The sequence below is a fragment of the Caretta caretta genome, chromosome 9, assembly GCF_965140235.1.
Source record: "Caretta caretta isolate rCarCar2 chromosome 9, rCarCar1.hap1, whole genome shotgun sequence".
Classification (NCBI taxonomy): Eukaryota; Metazoa; Chordata; order Testudines; family Cheloniidae; genus Caretta; species Caretta caretta.
In genome coordinates, this window is record NC_134214.1 from 83,570,431 (window position 1) to 83,589,233 (window position 18,803).

The 18,803-nt window shown below is 42.3% G+C and overlaps 1 protein-coding gene across 5 annotated transcripts in view; it reads left to right on the plus strand.

Annotated features, from left to right (window-relative positions):
* Positions 1 to 18,803, plus strand: part of AMOT (angiomotin) — an 84,405-nt gene that overhangs the window by 56,731 nt on the left and 8,871 nt on the right. For all 5 annotated transcript variants that reach the window (XM_048863951.2, XM_048863952.2, XM_048863954.2 and 2 more), the window contains 3 exons: positions 79 to 224; positions 14,612 to 14,761; positions 17,332 to 17,522. In XM_048863951.2, coding sequence (XP_048719908.1) covers positions 79 to 224; positions 14,612 to 14,761; positions 17,332 to 17,522 — 487 coding nt within the window. The remainder of the gene's footprint in view (positions 1 to 78; positions 225 to 14,611; positions 14,762 to 17,331; positions 17,523 to 18,803) is intronic.

Consider the following 18,803-nt stretch of genomic DNA (forward strand, 5'->3'; position numbering starts at 1 on the left):
TTTAGGGGAATGCCCCACTCCTAGTCGTCTGTCAAAGAAAGCTCTATCTATTTTACATTTCCCACTTTATTTCTGTAGATAAAGAAACACAGAGGGAGAAGGAGAAACTGGAGATAGAACTAGCTGCTGCACGCTCCACCAACGAGGATCAGCGAAGGCACATTGAGATCCGTGATCAGGCCTTAAACAATGCTCAGGCCAAAGTGGTGAAACTGGAGGAAGAGGTAAGGTCACTGGTAGAGAGAAATTGGGGTAGCTCCAGGTACATGTTAATGAAAGAGAATGTGGCAGTGATTTACCTTTTACAAACTGGGTAGGAAATCTGCTATCTTTAAAGCTGTTTATCTGTTTAGCTTGTGTCAGTTAATTAAATTGGTGCAAAAACAGAGCGTATATAAGCCATAAGCCTGTATTTCCATTAAGGGCTTTCATCCTTTGAGCAACGATGTTTCATTTTCCTCCTGTTTTAATCAATGATAAAATGGGCTTGAACTGAAATCTCAAATCCAAACACGCCCAGAATTTTGGGGGAACTCAGGTCAGGGTGGGCTTTTAACTAATAGTGAATAATCTCCTCTCATGCCGTTGTCCACTAATGCTTTGGTGGTGTTCTGGTACAGAGCTACACTGATCACTTTGTATTCCTTACTCATATTGAACTGGGTGGAGTTGAAGAGGAGTTAATAAAGGAAAACAGTTTTAAAAGCATAATTTGAATTAACAATTTTTTTTTAATAAGCAAAGAATCAACATTCTGTTTCCCAGTGGAAACATGCCTGTGTCACAAAAAACCCCATGATGGTTGGCAAATGGCAATCTTTGCAGACTATTACGATTCCATTTATATGCCGCTCCTTGGTCGGTGTGCATCCCCTTGTTGTTTGTGTGTGTGTGCCAGCCAAAAGAATCCCCATCCTGAGGAGCTACAGACTAAAGTACAATATAAACAGGAGCCATGCACATGCTATGTGGTCATGCAGTTGAATGGGAGGGTTTTCAGACTCTCCTTAAAGGAGAGGATTGACATGTCTGAGACAGAAGGTATGAAGATGCAAGTAGTTGAAGCAATCAAAGTGGGATGTCTGGGAAAAGACTTTGGCAAACTCTAGAGTTGTGGAAGGAGAAGAGGGCAGAGAGAGAGGTGGATGTGGAGTCATTTGGAGAAATGGAACTTCAGCTTTACACCGAATTAGAGAAGTTAAGGATTGACTGGATATGGAGTATGAACTGCCCTCTGAAAACATGAGGGGTTCTTGCACATCTGGGGCAATGTGAGGAAAGCTGGCCCTGCTGCTGCTTGTTCTGGAGATAAGCAGAGGAATTCCTGCTCAGGGACTGTTGACTTAGCATCTTTCACCAGCACTGTCACACCAACGCTGTCAAATATTTGAGCTGCCCCAGGTATGGTGCTGTGCACAGCTGTGAGACTTGGCTTTGCTCCTCAAGATAGCAAGGGAAGTGGGCCCGAGAGGGGGTGGGGACTTCGTGAAGCTGGAGGACTGAGAGGTTGTTAAAGACCAAGAGGCAAATTCAGCTCTGGTTGCAGCTGACACAACTCCATTGACTTCAGAAGAGCTGCATCAGCTTATGCCCAGGCTGAATTGGGCCTTGTGTATGCTCAGGAGAGTAAAGAGTTGTCAGGTGAAGGCTTTTAAAATGAGAGAGGGTGCTGACGCTGCTTCCATCATTGTAGCATCTGAATGACAGCAGATTAGTAATAGATAAACATGCACATGTTGTATTTCTAAAAAAGCCATCTTGTATTAGTAAGAGATTTGTGGTATGCTGCGGTCTTATAAATATTCTGCCAATAGATTAATTTTTTTAAAATAAAATATGGGATATACTTAATGATCCCTGTTTTTAGGTCAAATGCACTATAGTATAGTCTGTATGAAGGTTTGTGGTGTTTTTTATCCAGCCATTGCTTGAATCTAGGCCCCACAGGAAGTGCCACCTTTCCTGTTGCAGATAAATACGGAAGCTTCTCAGCAAGTGAGCAGAAATTAACTGTCAGGGTTGCACTCTTTAGTGGAGGCATGGGGAGAATGGAGAAAAAATGACCACTCTTTGCAGTTCTCCCAAATCACTTTTCATTAAAATACTTAGGATCAGGAAGGATTTGTTGCCTCATTGGCACTAAACTGTGAGGGCTTCTCAAATCTTTGATTTGCTTTTTCAGTAAGTTTCCAAAAGAAGGCACAGGAAACAGCTCAGTGCTTAGAGTAACAATTTGAAAAGGACTCTAAATGTCAGGCTATGATTCTGTGGTTTACAGTGACTAAGATATCTGAACAATTTGTCAATGATTTCTTTTATTCCTGCGTGCTTTGCCCGAATAGGCAGTCCCCATAATTGTCAGGAATTTCCAAATTAGTGCTGCAGAAGAGGGTGGAGTTAGTTATGTTAACACTTGGCAGTGGCCCTGGTTGTTGCATCCTGTATTGTGTGGTTGGTTGTTTTTTTTTCTTCCTCTTTGGCTTCCTACTCAGCAGATTCTCATCCTGTCTGATATCTGTCAGATCCTTTAAAAAACAGAATTTATTCTAATTTATATCAGAGCTAGAAACTATGTGCCGCTGAACTTAAAAATTTGACTTGCAATCAGGATGAAGGGATTCTTTTCTCAGCTCTGTTACTGACTCACTGACTTGAGCAAGTCAGCTAACTTTCTGAGCCTGTATATTCCTCTTCTAAAACCTGGGAATAAAACTACTTGCCTACTTCATCGGAATGTTCTGAGTCTTAATTAATATTCTGTATTCTAAGAACTTGGTGGCAGGGTGAAAGGGTTATATAAAAGAACTATTAATACTGAGAAAGCAGCCTCCTTGGAGTTCTCCAAACTCATTGTGGAGGCTGCTAGAGTAGGAGAAAGGGACGCTCACAGAGTATTTTCCTGCATTGTTAATAGTAGATTAAATGTTTCTTTAAATAAAAGTTTAAAATAAGGTGCAACTGAAATTAAAATTAGATGAAGTTGGTTTATTTCTGGGCAATAGTAGGGGTATGATCACGGATACTTAAAGGAACTCAAAGCAAGTATGTCTACAGTACCCAGTATATGTCTGTGTGTATCATATAATGTTTGCCCTTAACTTCTTATCTGTGATTTCAAAATTATTTCAGGTGGTGTTTATCATCCGTATTTTTTTTTCACTTCAGAAATAATGAGGGTTTCATTGTCCTCCCTCTGCCAGAGGGCCTTGGTAAGATCTTGAGGGAGGAGCTGAGAAGCCGCTTGAAGCAGTAATGTGAACTGTGGCTTTCCCTCCTCCTGATGCTCACCTACAACTGAGCCAGCGGTACCTCTGCACTGCTATGTATGAGACGCAGGCCTGACTAAAGCCCTGCACTTATGTTTCTCAACATGCAGTAGGCCAGGGGCATGTATATAACAAGATAAGTAACCCAAGGAGAAAAAAACAGAACTCCATCTTTCTGTATGTTTATCTTAGGTATTTAAAAGGCCCTCATCTCATTGGTAGTTAAGGACTATGCTTTTATTTAATGTGCATTTAAAATAAAATGTTACTACTTAATGTATCTGGGAGAAATCGGATCACATCCTGCTGCTGTTGCCTCCATATCGTACCTCATTGATTTCAGTGGGGACTCCTGCTTAGCAGTCGGGGTAAGGGAAGACCAATTGACCCACAAGGGCAAGTTTTGAAATGAGTTCAGCTCCCACAGAGAACCAGTGGGAGCTGCTGGGTGAAGAACACTTGAAATTCTGTCCCCTTCATTGAGGTGTCTGAATGGGAGCTGAGCTCTTTGGAAACCTGGCTCATAGTTTGCAGCAAAATGTGTCTTGTGTAGGCTGTAGGTGCAAATTAGTAAACGCTTGTTAAACTCCCAATCAAAGAACTTCTCTGTTTTCCTGTGGCCATAGCAGTCTCATTAAGGAGATAATTTACTTAATGTAGTTAAGGAAATGGCTGGTGCTAATGCCAACAATCCAGGCCAATGAATCTTCTTCCTCACTGTTGGCTCAGGCTGATCAAGAGGACAGCTATTTTGGTGGCTGCCTCTGGGATCATGGGAAAAATTGCTGGCTTTTTTGAGACGTTGAATTTAAAGAAGAATGGGCTGGCTGCAGAATAGCTGGCATATGCCAGTTAGTCTAGTTTTTTCCTTTGCTTGAATGAGTGTCTAAGGCCTGGTCTACACTGGGGGAGGGGGATCGATCTAAGATACGTCGACTTCAGCTACGCTATTCTTGTAGCTGAAGTTGCGTATCTTAGATCGACTTAGAATCACTTCACGTCCTCGCGGCGCAGGATCGACAGCCGCCACTCCCCTTCGACTCCGCTTCTGCCTCTCGCCCTGGTGGAGTTCTGGAGTCGACGGCAGAGCGATCGGGGATCGATTTATTGCGTCTACACTAGATACGATAAATAGATCCCTGACAGATCGATCACTACCCGCCGATCCGGCGGGTAGTGTAGGCGTGGCCTAAGAGGCTGCTGAGGGAATTGTTAACCATTGCTATGCTGTATAGGGTTATCATTATTTTTTCTAGCACGTCAGGAATGCACAGCGTAGGTCAGGCTGGGAGACAATTTGGTGTAGAAATTGGAGCAGGTGCCTGGACTCCTGGGTTCTGCTGTTAGCTGTAACACTGACTTTGTGTGACCTTGGGCCAAGTCCTTAAATTTCCCCTATCGCATCTATTTCTCATTTGAGCAAAGTAGGGTGTAATACTTGCCCATCTCATAGAAGTGTTGTGGGCCTGAGTGGTTTAAAGTTCTTCGAGTTAAAAGGTGTTATTGAAGTGCAAGTATTTTAGCATTAGCATGAGTTGGCTTCATGTATGCCGCATATGTAGGGGCAACATTTTTATATAAAGTTCGGTAATATATTTCTAGTCAGTTTCCTTCTCCCTTCTACTTTAGGCCTCATTACTAAGTGCCACAGTTTCACAGTAACAACTGAGTGATTACAGTGTCATACCAAATCCATTTCTAGGGCAATATTTAGCCTTTTCCTTCTCAGTGAAAAACCCTGATTGTTTATATAACTAAAACATAGTTTACATGAATTCTACATACCAGAACTAAAATACATGCTGGCTGTAAAATATCTTGCAGTCCCAACTGGTTAACTGTGTACTATGGACTTAATACTCCTGGCAACTAAAGGAGACTTTTCTTCAGCCCCCATTGTAGGAGTCAGTAGTTTTGGAGAATGGATTGCCATTCTGTCCTCAATTGCATTGCAAAGGTTTGAGTGGTTTTGGTGTACAGTATGCAGGAAGATGCTAGGGGTCTAGGATGTGTTCCAATATAGGCCTTGTCTGGACTAGGATTTAAAATTGCATTATTAGCATGTGTTGGGTTACATGCTAACTAACAGGTTTTAAGAGTCTACTGTGGGCAAGACACTATAGGTAGCATATACTAATCTGGCTAAGTTAATGTTAACAGAGTTGCAGAATCTGCAGAACTGGCCATAGTGACCAGACCCATTGACTCTGCGTACCAGGCTTTCATTATGGCAACAGGAATTTGTCACAGGTGCCTACTGCAGCCACAGCTGGTGATAATGGAGGAAAGGGTCATCAGCACTGCTTTTAGAAAAGATGATTTTAAACTCAATTTCTCCTTAAGCCAGTCGACTCTTAACATTCTCTTGATGGAGGGCCAAACTTCAACCAAGCTGCCACATTTCCTCCCAAAATGCAACTTTATCGGAGTATAACTTTCATTCTCTTGGTTCCACCACAGAACAGAGCCTGAGCGGTCCAGATACAACAGTCCCAAAGTAAAGCAATTGCCACTAAAAGTACAGATTAGTAGATAACACACGTGCAACTCACAATGTAAAGGAAAACAACCTCCTCCCAAATTTATAAAGCACATTGGGAAAAACCCTGGAAACAAATTTTGAAGGAAATATTCTTTACAAAGGAAGCTTCTAGAAGACATAAGACATTACAGCCATACAATGTGAACATAAACCAGCTACCAGAGCTAAGATAGCACAGGTTTTCCTGGTTTATCTACAGTGTAGGGGAATAATGTGATATTTCTGGTTACACTCTGAGGTTTATCTGTGGGCAGATGTTGAAATGTTGACTTCTTAATGGTGTCTACTGTATCTTATATGCTGTATCCAAGATGTCATTCATAACAATTATTTTTAAAGGAAATACTTTATTTGCAGACCTTGTTCACGCATGTGTGTATGGCAATGGGAGGAGAGAAAGGTGCTTTTACATTTTTTCCCCCTAAGTAGTGTGTGCATGTCTTTCATGACCTGTCGTTCTGTAATGATGCAGAAATGGCTTTTTTACTGCTGCATTTCCAACTCTGTTTCTGCCTGTTAGTAATTTTCCAGAGGTGGCTTTGAGGCTTTAACCCAAACAAATAGAGAGACAATATTATGACCTTCCCATGCAGCAAACCCTACTCCCTAGTAAGAGGATAGTATTACCAAATTGCTTCAGCATGAGCTCTTGCTGAGGCCAGTGGCATCTTAACTGGAACTGAATTCAGTCAAACTGAGGGTTCACAAGAATCTTACAGGAATATAGTCCAACAGCAGAGAGAGAGAGTTACATACGTTATATATGGGTTAAATGTGCTTGCGCTCTTTTCTTAGTATGTTTCGGAAATAGTGAGCAAATTCATGTGGGGAAATACATTTTCAGCTGCATCTGAACTGATTCAGCTTTAGGATCAATCCATTATAGAATCAAAACACACTGGAAAGATTTTAAAAAATATGTTGAAGATCTCAGAAATGGCGGGCTCCCTTTGCAGCTAAGGACCTGTATAGGGAAGGGTCTTCTGCCCTGACTGCCTTTGTTCCCTGCACCTGAAGCCCCCGGCAGAGCTGGGCTCCTCACTGGATGGGTGTGACCTCCGCTGTTTTTCCACACCCTGCTGCCTTGCCCTACAGAATGGCACTAGTTTAACTACAAGGATTCTGGAGCCCTTGAGGATATTGCAGGATTTGTCTCTAAAGCGCTTAATAAAATGGATGAACTGTTTTTGTTCGGCTCTTGGAGTTTTACCAATCAGTCTCTTTCAGTGAGCAATTCTAATAATATTCAGCTGCCTATCTCTAGATGGGAACACATTGTTCTTTGCTATAACTGATTTTTGGACCAGTAGTTCTGCACGTCTGATCAAATGCTCTCTGTGGCAAAGAATACCTCAGGTAGCCTGGTGGCTGGAATTGCTAAGGAATTCTCTGCATTGTTCTGGGAAGTGGGTGTTTTAAGTATGTTCCCATGTGAAGAGCTAGTTCCTGCTCTCCACAGCTCATGAATGTATTTGTTTAATTATTTCATTCCTGTGTATTTAGAGAGATGGATTTATTTCTGTTTGCTGGGAGTCTTGCAGTTCATGGATTTCAATGTGCAGTCGTTTTTAAGCAATAAAATCATTCTGACTAACTTGGAAACAAAGAACTGCTCAGGTCAGCCAGAACTCTCTTGAACAATGTAGCCTTAGAATCCCTAGCCTGCCTTGCTGCTCTTTATTGCACTGAAACCTACCAGAAATGTCTTGACTGCAGAAACAGTCTTCACAGTAAAAGAAGAATGAAAAAACTACTTGATCAGGAGACCAAGGAATCTTTTTGGGGCACTTCCCTGGCTGATTTTAATTTTGTGCAATTTATTCCCATTACCCATTATGTCGTGCTTAGACATCTGTGTAAAACTGTGTGGCAGGACTTCAGGAGGAATGTTTTAGAAGGGAGAGTGTTGTTTTGGAATTCTTCCTGGAAAAATGATAGCATCTATTTTAAACGGTTAAATTTGACATCGTTGCAACAGTTAAAATGTCTGACAGAATTAAAACGACACCCTAGGTATCTGGAAATGAACTTTGCAAAGTAGCCAGGCAGTGAAGTTAAAAGGATTTGTATGTATGTATCTAGCCCCGTGCTGTTAGAATTGCGCCAGGTACTGTAGAAAAATTTCTGTCTCCCAGCATGGTTGTGCTGGGATGCTGTGCAATAGCTGGCAGCCTCGCAGCCCTGAGTGGGCATAGTTGAAGTCTTTTGGGATCTTTTAATTTTAAAAGGTGCTATGTTAATGGAAGACTATTAATATGATAGAGTACTCTGTAACTTCACAGCACCCCCTCCAAAAGATGAGTTACTATTGGTAATGTGAACATTAATTTATTACCCGATTACATTGAAAAATCTGTATCATTGAAAAATCTGACATTTTGTTATGTTTGCGTGTTTAAAAAAAATCGTTCTCAATCTATTTTCTACAAATAAATAACAGTGAAGCACGCAGGATTTAAACTTAATTTGATACAAGGCTAAGAGAAAAGATGAACAAACGGATTTACGTTGGATAAATTCATATCATAATGCAAAGAAATAGAGTAAAGCTAGCAACCAAAGCATCCAAATTGGTTAGAATTTGCATCTGGGAGTTATAGTTCAGTGGTTGTGGGGAAAATGTTAAGAAATAGTCTAGAAGCCAGGAGTTTTTGGAGAAGAAATTGAACCGTCAGGTTGTTAGTGATGGGAAAGGGCACATTGAATGTACAGTGCTTCTCTGCAGGTTCTTCTTGACTTGTGCGTGTTACTGGTCCAAAGTTGCAGCTGCTTAAAAAGAGTTTCCAGATCTTGCTGGAAGGGAAGGAACGGGAGGCAGATACTGCTCTCTACATCTTCATAAACGAGCAAGAGAGAGCTGTTAAGTGGAGCACCTGTTGACTGAGAAGCCAGTTACAGAAGGACTCGAGCATCCACTGCTGCCGTCTCTCCAACTGGCAGATGTTGTTATGGCCATCAGCGTGGAGCAGCCAGTTTTGTTTTCTTATTGGGGGGAACCATGACAGTTAACAAAGAACAAGCCTCAGCTTGGTGCTTTTTTTTCTCTTTTGCGTGCAGCATTTTGGCAATGTTCAAGAAACGCTGTTTCCAATTCCAGTCTTAGGAAAACATACTCATATTCTTGATTTATGTTAATAAATTCCCTCTGTGCTTGGCTGCAATATTCCTGGGCCTTTTTATATTGAGGACAAATCCATCCAGAAGATAAAATAGAACTAAACTTCTGCAATAAGACTTCAGCGGATGAATCCAGGTTCACAGTTTATTGCTCCAAGCTGATAGTCATAGTAGCGAAGAAGTCAGAGATGGGAAAAATACCACTTCATTGTATAACTTTGAATATAGAATATACTGTGTGTTGATTGAGTACAATAATTGCAAGAGGTAACATAGTATCTCGTGCATAAGGTAGTGGAGATACTTTAGGGAAGTCAAATTTTCAAAGGCATCTAAGGTGTGATTGTAGCACAGGCAGGGATACTCATGCTAGCTTTAATCTAGCTAGCATGGGTAACAAATAGCTGTGTAGACATAGTAGCATGGGATAGCAGCCAGAGTACAAGCCCACCAGGAACCCTGGGTACAGGCACTTTGGAAGACCAGATTAAAATTCAGAACAACCTCAACAAGTTGGAGAATTGGTCTGAATTAAAAATAAAGACAAGTGCAAAGTACTTCGCTTAGGAAGGAAAAATCAAATGCACAGCTACAAAATAGGGAATAACTGGCTAGGTGGAAGTACTGCTGAAAAGGATCTGGGGGCTGTAGTGGATCACAAATTGAATGGGAGTCCACAGTGCGATGCAGTTGCAAAAAAGACTAATAACATTCTGGGGTGTGTTAACAGGAGTGTTGTATGTAAGGCCTGGTCTACCCAGGGGGGTGGAGTGGGGTGGGGAGATCGATCTAAGTTACGCAACTTCAGCTATGTGAATAAAGTAGCCGAAGTCGACGTACTTAGATCTACTTACCCCGGTGTCTTCACTGAGGTAAGTTGACAGCTGACACTCCCCCGTCGACTCCGCCTGGCCTCTCGCCCTGGTGGAGTACTGGAGAGTGCTCAGCAGTCGATTTATCGCATCTAGACTAGATGCGATAAATCGATCCCTGCTGGATTGATTGCTACCTGTCGATCCAGCAGGTAATGTAGACAAGCCTTTAGACACGGGAGGTAATTACCCTGCTCTACTCAGCACTGGTGAGGCCTCAGCTAGAGTACGGTGTTCAATTTTGAGTGCCACTCTTTAGGAAAGATGTGGACAAATTGGAGAGAGTCCAGAGGAGAGCAACAAAAATGACAAAAAATTTTTTAGAAAACTTGACTTATGAGGAAAGATTAAAAAAAACCAGGGTATGTTTAGTCTTGAGAAAAGACAACTGAGGAGGGGACCTGATAACAGTCTTCAGATATGTTAAGGGCTGTTATAAAGAGGACTGTGATCAATTACTCTCCATGTTCACTGAAGGTAGGACAAGAAGTAATGGGCTTAATCTCCAGCAAGGGAGATTTAGGTTAGATAGTAGGAAAGAGATTTTAACTATAAGGGTATTTAAGATCAGGAACAGGGTTCCAAGGAAGGTTTGGGAATCCCCATGATTGGAGATTTTTAAGAAGAGGTTGGACAAACACCCGTCAGGGATGGTCTAGGTGTACGTGGTCCTACCTCAGCACAAGGGGCTTGCAGTGAAGATGTAGCCAAAGGGATGTTAAAATTTACCCATCTTTTAATTTCGTTGAACAAAGATGAGTTCAAGTGTTTCTGTACTAAAGCCCCTTTTAAACTTATTTTTTTATGTACCTAATGCTGCTTGACATGGAAAGGATAACTCCGGTTTCTTTTAAAGAAAAAGAAATCTGACTTTACGAAAAGCCACTGAACAAGCCATGCCTGTACTTTAGGTTTGGTACATTAGTTAAACATGTGCGGGCAGTGCTAATATGTTGGGCAATCACCTGTGTTACAACATTTCACCTGCAGGTTCGGCTGCTGGGAGCATTTTCAAAGTGAACATTTCAGTTGAATTTCTGTGGCCTAATTCTTTTTTTGGCTGGGCTCTTGGTATTTGTTGACTGTAGGCCAAAAACTTAATCCACACACATTCTCACATTTATTTAATTATAAAACTAGTAAATGTATTTTCTTTTAGCAGGTGATTGGCTGCTTTTTTTAAAAAAATTGTGCTTTACAAAATTTTGGAAATATAGTAACTCATTGGATAGCACTGGGAGAACCAAGATCCTTGGTTTATTTCATGCATTAGAGAGTTAGAGATCATTGCTAATTGTCCTGCATGAATTACTGTGTTTTTGCATTTTCCCAAGCACTTTATCATGTTGTACCCTGCATTTGTACAGAAAGTGTGACCCCTGTGCAAAAACAAGGACTCAGAACCAGAAACTCCTGGGTTCTGTTCTTGGCTCTGCTGCTAACGCACTGCATATGAGTTTTGGCAGTCACTTAACTGCTCTGAGCCTCCATTAACTCAACTGTAAAACTGGTACAGTAATATCCACCTTACTGGGGAATTAAAAGGGTTAGTTTAATTCTTGTAAAGCACTTAGAGCTATTCATCCAACAATTTCAATCTTCATATCATCATTTTTTTAAATCATTGTTTTCAATAGCAAGAGTTTAATGTAAAATTGCATTAACATGTTCTTGCATCTCCTGATTCAAATACATTTGAAATCTTGAGCAATCGAGAGGTAAAAATACCTACTTACTGTACCTGCCCTGTTTGGGAAATCTTTGGTTGGGTTACTCATTGTTTATCATACCTTTATAATAAAATACCAGTCTCTGGAAAATCCTTTAGGGCAGCAGCACGGCATCATGCTGTGAGATTAGGTGTCTGCTGAGTTTGAGAATAAATGATACCAGACTTGGGACTGGTGGAAAATAAGATGTTGCTGTCTGCAGCTAACCTACTGTACTACTCACACTGGGTTCTTGATAGTCAGTACTTAATTTGTGCCAGGGCTTGCCAGGGCTGAGCCGCAGCACCTCTAGGCTTGTCACATCAGTTACGAAAGTAAAAAAATTGCTTGAGCCCCAGCACCTCTTTCATTACAAATTAAGCACCATCTATAGTGGCTTGATGCAGAGGGACTGAGGAGCATATGATGAGAATTTTTTGAGGGATGACATAGGGAAATCAAGAGAGTCTAAATTTTGCAACAGTGTCCCCTGCAAATTGGGCTCTGAGTCTCCCAGGGAGTACTGCCTTCTTCAGCCATTATTGTGTCAGTTACGCTGAGGGAATTCTGTGCCAACAATTAAAAATTCTGCCCACAATATTTTAAAATTCTGCGTATTTATTTGATAAAATAATACAATTTAATCACATCATTTTCAATTATTTGCTGACAAGTATTTTGAAATAAATTACCAAAATAATTGAAAATGGTCTGATTATATTGTGCTATTTTGACAAATAAAATATGCAGAACTTTGCAGAATTTAAAAATTTTTAACTGTTTGGCATAGAATTCCCTCAAGAGTACCAGGGTTCTGTGTGGCACAGTTTGGGTGCTGGGGCGAATCTGTACGCACAGGGACTCGGAGTGGGGTTCTGGGTACAGAGAAGGAAAGGGATGCACGGGTGGGTGGAAGGGTCACTGTACAGCGAGTTGTTCCGCTGTCCGCCCAACCCCTGTGCATCTGGGACCAAACCCCACCACCACTGCTCAGCCTCCCCCCCGCACCCAGACGGTGCAGAGCTTCCTGCAGCCAGGGGAAGTTTCTGGGGGTTGATCTAACCCAGAACCCCCTGGTTGTTCTGTGCAGGGAAGGAAGGGCGGGGGGGGGGGAGGAAACTACTAGGACTAATTCCGAGATCCCCCACCCCCTTTGCCCCAGTGATTTCTCTCTCCCCTGGCTGCCTGAACAAATGCATCTGAGCTGGTGGGGGGGGGGGGGGGGGGGAAGAGAGGTGAGTGAGCACTGGTGCAGCTTCTCTTTTCTTCCCCACAGAAACCATTTTCTGCAAGGAAACAAAGAGAATCTGCGGGGGGGGGTGGTGGTGGTGTAGAGGGGGCATTTTTCTGCTGTGGCGCAGAATTCACCCAAGGGTAGTCAGTGGGTTGTCATCACCTAGGGCCCTGCCCAGCACTTGAAGCCCAAACCTAGCTAACAACAGTTGTTCGTATTTTTCTCCTCTGGCAACCATCTTTATAGCTGTGTTGTAGGCCTCATTTGGACTGCAGTATCCACTGCGTTTAAACCCTTCAAACAGAGTTGGGCCATGGTTCCTTAACATGGATAACACGTGGTTTGGGCCTCTCCATATGAGAAAGGCCAAAGCATATTCTAGCATGGCTCTTGGGTGTGTTTATAGTATGGTCTTTAAATGTGCAGGGGTGGGCAAACTTTTTGGCCCGAGGCCCACATCGGGACTGCGAAACTGTATGGAGGGCGGGTTAGGCAAGGCTGTGCCTCCCCAAACAGCCTGGCCCCCTCCCCCTCCCTTCCCACTTCCCAACCACTCCCCCCCCCCCCGTGCCTTGTCCCCTGATCGCCCCCTCCTGGGACCTCCCCACCCCTAACTGCCCTCCAGGGCCCCACCCCCAATCCAACCCCCCTGACCCCATCCACACCCCCGACCCCTGACAGGCCCCCCAGGACTCCCACATCTATCCAATCCCTGCCTGCTCCCTGTCCCCTGACCGCCCCCCCCCGAACCTTTGCCCCATCCAACCTCCCCCTGTCCCCTAACTGCCCCCCAGGACTCCCTGCCCCTTATCCAATCCCCCCCGCTCCCCATGCCACTCAGAGCTTGCAGCCGTGCTTCCCGGCTGGAGCCAGCCACGCCACCACACTGGAGTGGCGGGCCACATCGCTGGCGGCGTGGCGAGCTGAGGCTGTGGGGGTGGGGCCGGGAGCTAGCCTCCCAAGCTGGGAGCTCAGGGGCTGGGCAGGATGGTCCCGCATGCCGGATGTAGCCCGCGGGCCGTAGTTTGCCCACCTCTGCCATAGCGTGATTCCCCAAGGTCATCTTTAACATCTCATTACTGTGAACACTACCATACTGGGGGAGTCTGCTGTGATCTGGTAGTACCAGGATCCAGATAACACAGATTGGACTTGCTTGTGTAGATAGCACCAAATTGAGGTTACAAAATCATACAAGTCTGGACTGTGTTTTAATCCTGCTGGGGCCCTAATGTTTCATAAATAGGTCTCCCAGCCTGATAATTTTGATAGGTTAATGTGGTTTGGCTAGCATAAGTCTTCGGGGGCAGTGAGAGAGAAGAATAGAGTGGGACTTCCTAGGTCACTCTGGCCTCTGGAACAATGCCTAGAACCATGCACAGTTGTTGCTAGCACTATTCTGTCTGCAGTGTGGACAGAATACAAGTCCTTAATCTGGTTATAATGTTATTTTGGTGCTCTTCATGGTCTGATGGTTATGGCCTCAGATTGGCGCGCAGGAGTTCTGGGTGTAATTCTTTGTAGAGCTGGTCAAAACCTTTCATGTTTTCAAAACTTTCTCTGCATTTTTTGACAAGCTGTAATTCCTGGCTCTGACACAAACTGCCGGTGTGACTTGGGCAAATCACTTATCCTGTCTGTGCCTCAGATCCCCATCTGTAAAATGGAGATAATCCTTTCCTGCCTCACAGGGAGGTTGTGAGGATATATTCATTAATGCTTGTGAATGTTCAGATACTAAGGCAATGGGGTGGGGAGGGCATATGGGTACCTAGATTGGGCCTAACTGTGACTGGGAATGAGAGAAGAGGAAAGAAGAATGGGGAGCAGGTGGGAACTAAAGTTATTATCATTGTCCTCTCTTGTTTCAGCTGAAAAAGAAGCAGGTTTATGTGGAGAAGGTGGAGAAGATGCAGCAGGCACTGGTTCAACTGCAGGCAGCCTGCGAGAAGCGAGAACAGTTGGAGCACCGGCTCCGAACTCGCCTGGAGAGAGAACTGGAGTCTCTCCGGATGCAGCAGGTAACCTGGATTAGTCCATGTACTGAGCAGTTTTTCATGTCAGTATATTCCTAGTAAGGTTTTCCTGTCTAAACATGCACAAAACATGCAGCAGAGCATGATCTTTCCCCTCTTTTGTATAGAACTATAGCAAAAATATTCTTTTGCAAAATGTTGCCATTACCTTGCTGGGTTGGTATTGGTTTCACTCAACTGAGTAAACCTTTAAATTCTATCCCAACGTTTTAAAATTAAAAATAATAGCTGATTCCTCATCTGGGAGGCTGCAGGCATATATCTCGAAATTGTTTTGGACTTTTAATGACTCCTGCTTTGCATTTTAATTTGTAATTTGTCTTTAATTTTTAAGACACCCCTGACACACACACCCCCATTCCTGTCAAGATTTGTTAGGTGGTCACATCTGTTCACACAGGCTCAAACATTGGCCTGAAGACAGAATGCTCTTTGGAAGGCTTTTGAAGCCTGATAACATAAATGCTGTTGATGGAAATTTGTAACCACTAATATATAATATGCTCTAACAATTTGTACTGAGCCCATTTTTACAATGGGATGAAAGGAAAACATTTTTTCTGGGGACAGTATGAATTGAATTTGAATTCTGAGTCCTGTTTGACCCCATGTTAACACACGTTAATTAATGTGATTGTAAATTCTGGTGTAAGTAGGATACAGATATTTGTTCCTCGTGTTTAGCCCTAAACTGCAACATAGAGTTAAATGTGACTAGGAACAAATGTTTAAACCCTAGAACAAACATTTGCTCTAGAATTAACAATTGTTTAATTAACACAAGGTAAAACAGGACTAACAATGCAAATGCAGACATGCCATAAGTGAGGGAGAAGAATTACGACAATATGATAGTCTGCAGTTAACTGTTTTTTGGGGACACTGGTGACTGTCTCAGATTACAGCTAAAAATCCAATTGACTGAAACATATGCCACAATATAATAGACAGTAAATTAAATGGTAAACTACTTCCATTTTTTTACTAGAAATGATATGATATTATGTGATTAACTCTAATGATAGGATTAATAAAAAAAGATTTAAACAAAAACATAAGTATATGAAGGAAGAAATAAGTTATATTATTAATGAAACTGTCTTGGAAGAAGACCAGATTTAACACATTCTGTAATGGGTTTAGATATAAATGTTATTTAAAAATTCTTCCTATCTAATACAGAAAATATATCGAATTGACATAATTTGAGAATTATTTGCAGTGTTCAAATTACAAGGTTATTTAAAACCAACAACTTGTAAGTGGACGTAACAAGATTTTTGCTTTAAACCATGGTTCATCTTAAGGAAACAGAAAATGTAAAATAATCTGAATCCTGAGTCACACATATTAGATTGTCTGTCTGTTTGATTCCTTCTCTTATAAATGAGCTTTTCATAACTAACTTTCTGGGCAGAAGGTCTTGCACTCCCAGAAAAGTCTCCTTATAATACTTTCCTGTTTAATATTATTCTTTGAGCTTTTAGCATGGAAAATCTCAAACATCTTTTTGTATTTTCCAGTATGCCTCTCTTTGGCTTATTGGCTCCAAATGGAATAAATGTATCTATGTTCCAAACCTCCTCTTAGAGTTTAATTACTTCCCCCCCTCAGTTCCCAAGTATAGCATGTGATCCCACTTTATATGTGACAATGTCTAATCTCAGCCCCTTTTCTAATACCCGGGATTCATTTTGCAAAAATTACAAGGGGTCTCATACATTGTCTTCTCCTAGTTCTAGTTCCCTTGCCTCTAGTGGCTTTTTGTCATTGTGCCAGACACTTTCCATCTTTTCATTATAAACAAAGCTTGCTTTTCTAACTAATTATATTCCTTATTGTAATAAGTGAATGATGTCACATGCTGCATCTTGTGATTGGAGCTGTGTTGGAAATCTCAATACAAGGCAAACGCATTTTTTTCACCTGGTTCTGATGTGGCTGGGTCTTTATCCACATCGCTTGTTCATAACTCAGTGTGGCACAACATTACCAATGATTGTTAAACTCTTTAGCCTGATTCAAATCTTGCTTACTCTGGTGCAACTCCATTTAAGGTAGAGGCATTACTTACTTTAGTGTAAAACTGGAGTGATATTGGAATTGGGACCCCTATTATTTTGGCTGTGTAGATGGGCTTTAGTCACCACATCTGAGTAACAAGATACAGCTTTCCAGAATATAGATGATATATATATATATATAGAGAGAGAGTAGTGGTGGTAGGTGTGTGGGTATTATCTAATATTTTAATTGGGTCACGGTGTTCATGAACAGAATTATTCATGGGGCAGATTCTCAGCTGGGGTAAATCAGCATATCTTCAATGGCTTCAGTGGAGTTCAGCTGATTTGCCCCAGCTGGTGATTTATGAATTTTAAAGCTTGAAGGGACCATTACGATCATCTGGTCTGACCTCCTGCATAACACAGGCCATAGAATTCTGCCCAACGATTGCTCCATTAAGCTGATAACTAAGCCGGCCTCTTCATCCCCCGTGTGAGAACAGGGTCTTCCAAATCTATTCTGATGCATTTTGTTCTTTTGAAAATCAGCGTCAAGGTACATCTCAGACTGCCAGTGCCTCGGAGTACAACGCCACAGCACTTATGGAACTCCTGCGGGAGAAGGAGGAGAGAATTCTTGCCCTGGAAGCCGACATGACTAAATGGGAACAGAAGTACCTAGAGGAGAGCGTGATGAGACAGTTTGCTTTGGATGCAGCAGCTACGGTGGCTGCTCAGAGGTAAATGAGACTATTCATAGCAGGGTATTTTTCCAGTAGAATGTCATATTTCCTACCAACGAATGTTACCCTGAGTCTCACTTTTCCATGACACCTCCCCTTGCCCTGCACACATCATCAGCTAAAACTCCTGGAATGGAGGTAGAGCTTGACTGTTTTCGCTGGGATTTCTGCATAGTTGCCAGCATTTAGAAACTTTGAAGGGACTGTTTCCTCAAATGAAAGAACTGTGTTTTTCATACAAGTATTCATCTGAATGGCTTCTGGAAGCTGTTGATTCAAAAATAGATGGTAGAGCAGAAAAAGATTTACAAGAATCTGTCCTTGCTGCCGTCACGTAAGATCTGGGAAGCGTGGTGATTCACATTTGGCCTGAATGCCACATTTGTTCACCAGACTATTTTTGCAAACTACTTTGTGGTATTGTCCACAATATGGCTGTTAACCAAAGACACATACGCAGAAATTCCGCTTAAAGCATTTGGCTGCATAAGATGGCATCGTTTGTGGGGGCAGGGAGGGAATGGTGTCTGAAATTTGGTATCCAGCTTAGATTCCAAGACGACTATCCAGAAATACTTGCTGTCAATAGGCTTCAGTTAGCTGGTGAGCAAGTGCTGCTAATGGAGTGCAATTGGGCAGTGCTTACATGTGATTTTATTGCTAACTGGTGCCTGCCTCCTGACAGAGGGCTTTATTTTAGTCCATTTTGTAAACCAGATTCAAGTGCAGATGTTGCAACTTTGGTACTTTTGCCTAGGTTCGTAACTTATTGCAGGATCATAATAAAAATCAGCGAGGAGAGTTGCAGTATTTGCTGCATTAGCATTTAAAGGGTTATCTTCTCTCACTCCAGAAGCAGCCTGTTACCTCAAGGTATTAATGCTTCTTGTGCACTGTTTTCCAGCTTCCCTGAGATTCTCTAAATGGCTTCTTTAATGTGTGTCCAGGGGACATGTTATATTTTCAGTCCACGCTGATAAGTAGGAGTGTGGTCCGTTGGTTGTCACATATGGGGAGAGGACACATTAAGCCAGTTGATGTTGTATTTAAGTAAACAAGCAAGGAAGGTTTCCAGAGTCAGGAAAGCTCCCATCTCCAGACTTTAGTTTCCTGTTTCCTTCCAACTGCTGGTCCTTAAAAGAGACAGATCTAGTACTTCCCTAGCATCTGACAGTCAGAAAGTTAATTCCAAGTTAAGATTGGCCACCATTCCTCCCAAATGTTCCTCATTTCAAGGCGACACCATTTTTAAGCTTCCTGTCTGAATAGTCTCTTTGT